This window comes from Pteropus vampyrus, unplaced genomic scaffold (genome assembly GCF_000151845.1).
Source record: "Pteropus vampyrus isolate Shadow unplaced genomic scaffold, Pvam_2.0 Scaffold1000005846, whole genome shotgun sequence".
In the NCBI taxonomy this organism is placed as follows: Eukaryota; Metazoa; Chordata; class Mammalia; order Chiroptera; family Pteropodidae; genus Pteropus; species Pteropus vampyrus.
This window is the reverse complement of record NW_011920248.1, coordinates 1-6,757: the sequence shown is the minus strand read 5'-3', so window position 1 is coordinate 6,757 and position 6,757 is coordinate 1. Positions and strand designations below refer to the sequence as shown.

Here is a 6,757-nt window from a genome sequence, read left to right as displayed (position 1 = left end):
GAGATCTAAACCTCTCCTATTCTGCAGTACTACTTCAGCTAAGGAATTAAGAGATGTTATTAGTATTCCTAATAGTTGTTAACTGGGTAGGAGTTAAGTCCTTTAACCCTTCATTATTAGACCCGACAGGACCTATGGCTATCGACGGTATCCGGACAGGCTTTTTTTGTATTGTCATTAACATTCCGGGATCATCTCCAGAAACATACAACCTTAATCCCCAAGTTTTCCCAGTCACCCAAGATGGATCTTCCCAATTTTTGACAGTAAAAACGACAGGATTGCATTTCCCTGCTGTGGCACAGGAAGACTGACTAGGTCGTGTAAGAGTCAGAAAGGGGTCTGTGCTCTTCCAAGGGGCTATGGTCTCCCAACCCCAATGACCACAATAATATTGGTTAGGCTTATTGCAAGTGCTTTGATCTTCTCTAGGACACATATATAACTGCACTTGTTGGATACCCTTTTCATAATTTTTAACTCCACAGCCCCACCACGGTCCTGATCCTGCTAGCATCTGTTCTTTTGTTTGCTTATTTAATTCCTCCCCAAGTATATTACACTAATCTACATGAAATGTAGGCTGGTACATAGTCTGGTTTACTAATATGGAGATACCTGTTTCTGATTTAATCAATTCCCATTGAGCCTGTTGAGGTTGATGAGGGTTCCCATGTACATTGGTAATAACAACTAACCCTAACACAATTATTCCCGCGAGAGTCTTATCTTGAGTGGATCCTCTGTGGGTGTTGCTTTCCATTTCTCCTTTTCTGGGGGAGGTTGAGCTGCCTTAAGGCGAGTATGGTGAATCCAATGTCTTTTTCCTGCAACTTTGACAGCCGTTGGTGTGGTCAGGATTACTGGAAACGGACCATCCCACCGGGGCTCTAGGCTAGCAGGCTGAATCTTCTTTATCCACACCCAATCGCCTGGATGATGTGGGTGAGGCTGTGATGTCCCCGGAGTCGGTCTAGTAGCTTTAATCAAGCCCTTGACTTGATTTTGGGTTTGTTGCAAGGCCTGTAGAGACTTAAGGAGACTTGTGTTATTACTTATTGTAACCTTTTCAATTCCAATTTTAGGGAGTAAAGGGGGAGGTCTCCCAAACATTTCATAAGGGGAAATTCCCATAATATATGGAGTACACCGGGCCCGTAACAAAGCAAAAGGAAGAAGGCTCACCCAATTCTCCCCAGTTTCCAGCTTAAATTTAGTTAAAGTTTCCTTAAGTGTTCTATTCATCCTTTCTACTTGTCCTGAACTCTGAGGTCTGTAAATACAATGTAATTTCCAATTAATCCCTAATACCTTAGCTAACATTTGACTTGTTTGGGCAATGAATGCCGGGCCATTGTCGGACCCCAGTGATAAGGGCAAACCGAATCGAGGTACTATTTCTGTGAGTAATTTCTTAGCTACTACTTGTGCAGTCTCCTTTCTAGTGGGGAAGGCCTCGGTCCATCCAGAGTAGGTGTCGATGAAAACCAGAAGATACTTAAACCCGAAAGTGCCAGGGGCAACTTCTGTAAAGTCTACCTCCCAATGTTCTCCAGGAGCTTGTCCTTTCTGTCGCACGCCACTGCCTCCTGTTGCGGTGGAGCAAGAGTTGACTTGTGCGCATATTGGGCGTCGCGCACTTACATCCCGAGCCTTTGAGGTTAGTCCAGGAATATAATAGTCTCTTTTTAGCAGTTCAATTAACTTAGTTCCTCCAAGATGGGTAGCGTTATGCATTTGATTGATTAAATGGCTGCCAAGAGCGGCAGGGAGGAGTGGCCTTCCATCTGGAATCCAAAGCCACCCATTTTCAAACTTCCCGTGCAGTTGCTTCCCCAACTCTATATCTTGGGGGCTATAGTTTGGAGCCTGTACCAAGGGGGGCACAAGAAGGGGACCAATTATGACGTTAGTCCCCACTGGTTTTCTGGCTACTTCCTTTGCTGTTTTATCTGCCAAGCGGTTTCCTTTTTCTACCGCTCCTTTCCCTTTTTGATGGCCGGGGCAATGGATAATAGCCACTTTCTTAGGTAGCCAGATAGCCTCCAAAAGAGCCAAAATCTGCTCCTTGTTCTTAATTTCCTTTCCCCCTGATGTTAATAGTCCTCTTTCCTTGTACAGGGCTCCATGTACATGTGCCGTTGCAAAGGCATATCGGCTATCAGTGTAGATGTTAACAGTTTTCTCTCGAGCCCATTTAAGAGCTTCAGTTAATGCCATGAGCTCGGCCTTCTGGGCTGAAGTCCCTTGTCCGAGAGCCTGAGCCCAAACCACAGTGTCATCGGCAACTACCGCTGCTCCCGCATACCTGACGCCTACTGTGACATAACTGCTTCCGTCCGTGTACAGGGTGGCGTCTGGGTTGAGCCAAGGCTCATCTCGTAAGTCAGGTCTTACCCCAGTGATGCTTTCAAGCAGGTCACTGCAATCATGTACAGGTTCCTGGGGATCATCATCTGGGAGCAAGGTTGCTGGATTCAATATTGTCGATTTAGCAAATTGAACCTGTGGAGGGTTTAATAAGAGTACCTGGTATTGGGTGATTCAAGCGTTCGATATCCATTGCTCGGGTGGTCCCTTCAGGAGCCGCTCCACAAAGTGAGGTCCGATAACAGTCACAGGCTGCCCAAGCGTCAATTTGTGGGCTTCTTTCACTAGAACTGCCGTGGCTGCAACGGCCCTCAGACAATTAGGCCACCCTGCAGCCACGCAATCTAACCTTTTAGATAAATATGCAACTGGTCTTTTCCACGGTCCCAGCATCTGAGTCAATACCCCTTTAGCAACTCCCCTTGTCTCTTCTACAAATAACTGAAATGGTTTCTCTAAGTTTGGTAAAGCCAATGCCGGAGCAGAGATTAAGGCCTTCTTCAGTGTCTCAAAGGCCTGCTGTTGTTCTATTGTCCATTTTATGTCCTCTCCTTTCCCAGCTGTACAATCATACAGCGGTTTAGCAAACTCAGCAAATCCTAGAATCCACAAACGGCAGTATCCTACAGCCCCTAGAAACTCTCGCACAAGCCTTTTTGTTTTTGGTGGTGGAATGCGCAAGATTGCTTCAATCCTACTTTCAGAGAGCTGTCTTTCCCCTTTATTCAGTTTGTACCCCAAATAAATAGCAGCAGGGGTACACAACTGGGCCTTTTTAGCCGACACACGGTAACCTTTGTTCCCCAACTCATTCAGCAGATCTTCAGTTGCCTTAGTGCATGCCTCAGTTGTTTCAGTGGCAAGTAAAAGGTCGTCCACATATTGTAGTAACACAACATCAGGATGGTGTTGTTGAAACTCTGCTAAGTCTCGACTTAAAGCCTCATCAAACAGAGTGGGAGAGTTCTTAAATCCCTGCGGGAGTCGGGTCCAAGTCAATTGTCCTTGTTGTCCTGTCTTAGGGTCCTCCCACTCAAAGGCAAAAATTGGCTGACTGACTCTAGCCAAAGGTAAGGAGAAAAACGCATCTTTCAAATCCAATACCGTATATACTTGATGGCTCGGTGGCAACTGGCTTAGCAAGGTATAAGGATTAGGCACAGTGGGGTGTATAGTCTCCACTCTCTTATTAACCTCTCTTAGATCCTGAACTGGTCTATAGTCCTCAGTTCCTGGTTTCTGGACCGGTAACAATGGGGTGTTCCATGGAGAGTGGCAAGGCACCAATATGCCGGCTTCCTGGAGCCATCTTATATGTATAGCAATCCCTTCTCGCGCCTTTTGATTTATAGGATATTGTTTCACTCGTACTGGCATAGCATTGCTGTTGAGAGTTACCACTATGGGCGGCGGATGAGCAGCCAACCCAGGAGGGTTATTCTCAGCCCACACTACAGGAATTTCTTTCTTCTACTTCTCCAATAAAGCGGAGAAAGTTTTTGCTGGTTTTTGATCTGTTAAAATATATTCTTCAGCTAAGGGGACTGTATATAGAATGTAAGAGGGCCCATCTCCGAGAGTAAGGGTGTTAGCATCTGAACCAAAAGTAATAGTGGCCTGTAATTTTTGTAGCAAATCTCTTCCTAACAAAGGATAGGGGCATTCAGGCAAAACCAAAAAGGAATGGGTGATGGTCCCTTTTCTCAGGTCAGTTATACGAGCCCGGGTCCAAGGGTATGCTCTTCCTTGTCCAGTTGCCCCAAGAATAGTGGTTTTTTCTTTACTTACAGGGCCAACAGGCTGATTTAAAACAGAATGTTGCTCCAGTATCTACCAGAAAGTCCACAGGTTGGTCCCCCACTTGCAAGGTTATCCGGGGCTCTCGGGGACCGTTAGAGCCCTGACACCCCTAGTTATCTTCCAGAAGAATTGGGGTGCTTGTATTTTTCTTGTCACCTTTTGGTTGGTTGGGACACTCATTCTTCCAGTGCCCTTTCTGTTTGCAATATGCACATTGGTCTTTTTCAAGGCCAACCTGTTTACTTCCTGGTCCAGGTGGCCCGACAAATCCTGATCTTCCTCCTCGGCCCCTTCCTCTTCCTCTGCCTGGCATAGGTCCCTTCCCCACAAACATTATTTTCTGCACATCGTCTCTATTGTTGAAAACTTTCTGGGCTATTTCTAGCAATTTGGATAAATTCTCTCCCTCAAAACCTTCTAGCTTCTGTAACTTTCTCCTAATATCTGGGGCCGACTGGCTCACAAAGGCCCAATTAATGGCTCTTCTATTGTTGGGGTCCTCCGGGTCAATAGGTGTATACAAGCGGTAAGATTCTAATAGTCTCTCTAAAAATGCTGCAGGTGACTCATCCTTGGTCTGAATTACTTTGCTTACCTTGGACAGATTTATTGGTCTACGTGCAGCAGCCCAGAGTCCCTGTAGCAGGAACTGGCGATACCTTAGGAGAGCCTCCTTACCTTGATCCGTATTGGGATCCCACTGGGGACGCTGAGTAGGAAACACAGCCTGTATCCTGGTTAAGTCTGCTGTTGGCAGCCCATTCGGGTCCGTGACTTCTCTGGCTGCCTCCCGCAAAATCCTTTCTTTTTCCTCAGTGGTGAATAAAACCTGCAAAAGCTGCTGACAATCATCCCAAGTGGGCTGATGGGTAAAAAAATAGACTCTAGAAGGCAGGTTAATCCTTGTGGTTTTTCTGAAAAGGATGGCGTTTGCAATTTCCAATTATATAAATCACTAGTACTGAACGGCGAGTAGATGACAGTAGGCTCACCTCCACCTCCTGGAATCACCTTCAATGGGGCTTGAACAGATACTGGCTCTTTCAGGGAGGTTGAATCAGGGGAAGGTGGCCTACGACCCCTAGACCGGGTTACAGGAGGTTCTGGTCTTTCCGGAGGAGGACGTCCACTCCCATCACCATGATAGGGTGGTGGATACCAGTCATCCTCCGACGGAGGGCCCTGCAACACTGGTGGGGGCTTCTTAAGACCTTGGGGTATGGCTGCCATTACAGTAACGGGGGCGCGACTGCAATTCTGTAAGTACTTAGGGGCATCAGAAACAACGTCAATCCATACATCAATATAAGGAATTTGGTCAGGATGCCCCGGGTTCCCATAAACAACACCCCGAACCCGAAATGCAGTCTGTAAATTAAATGATCCCTCGGAGGGCCATCCTACTCCGAAGGTCGGCCAATCTAGTTGACAAAACCGCTGCAAATCAAAAGGGGTTACTAAAGAACCATAAGCCTTTGCCCTGTGACGGAAATCTTTAAAGTGATTAAGCATGCATTGAAGCGGTGTTAGCTTACCCTGTGATTGTCCCATAGTTCCACAGTAAAGCACACGAAGCAACACAAGAAAAACAGACACAGACTAACGAACCAAAAAACAAGACTGAGAAAACTGTCGTCACAGTCTCAGTCGACCGCCGACTTACTTGTCGCGTCCGACGTCCGCACGGTCCTGGGGCCCCTACCAAAAACTGCCTCAGCACTCCCAAGATCACGCTCCACAAAGCGAGAAACCACGGGCGGTGGGCTAGGGCAAGTGCCCTAGAGGCCTCCCCAACCGCAAATGGTCCAACGCCCTGGTGCACTGATCAATTTTCCCACAACGAGAAGATCTCGCTGGGGCCTCCAAATGTTGTGACCGAAATAACCAGGCCCAACTCGAGTGCTCTAGTCCAAGAGACAGTTTATTAGCCGGCGGCTGTCCTTGCAAAGGAGCAGCCCCGAGACGCAGGGGCACAAAGGTTTTAAGCCCTCGATCCCATCCCCCACATCCTTAATCTTTACACAAAAGACTATATCTCCTCCATTCATTAACTGATAACTAAGAGGTGGGTAAGCAAGCAGGGGTACAGAAGCAGAATGCATCATTGTTAAAATATTTTGTACCTATAGGCAGTGATCCGGCCAGTAAATCCCTTTAGTTAATAAATTTTTAGCAGATAACTAACTAGAAGTGAGACATGGCGGTTAGCACGTACCATGTCTTATCCTTAACCTATTGTTTCTAAAGGTGAGGTCACTACAGTGTCTTTGACATTGATCAAGTAACATATACATGCAAGCCTATATGTGGACTCTATTCTGTTCCATCGATCTGTTGTTTTGTCCTTATGCCTATACCATACTGTATTAATTACTTATGTTTATTGTAAAATTTGAAAACTGGTAGTATAAATCCTCCATCTTTGTGCTCATTTTACAGATTATTTTGACTATTCTGGTTTTTTGTAATTCCATTTAAATTTTCAAATTAGCCTATCAATTTCTACAAAAAAAAAAAAAAATGAAAAAACCCACTGAGATTACAATTAGTACTTCACTGACTGTATAGACCAGCTAAATCTAATTTG

General features: G+C 45.8%; 1 protein-coding gene across 1 annotated transcript; it reads right to left on the bottom strand.

The window, feature by feature from the left end:
- Window positions 1-1,114: 1,114 nt before the first annotated feature.
- LOC105311665 lies at window positions 1,115-6,105 on the bottom strand (the record flags this gene model as incomplete). Its single annotated transcript, XM_023527177.1, is given in 4 exon segments — window positions 1,115-2,283; window positions 2,380-4,189; window positions 4,191-4,999; window positions 5,834-6,105. Coding segments are annotated over 3 exon segments (3,293 nt in total), but the record flags the coding sequence as incomplete, so codon positions are not given.
- Window positions 6,106-6,757: the final 652 nt, after the last annotated feature.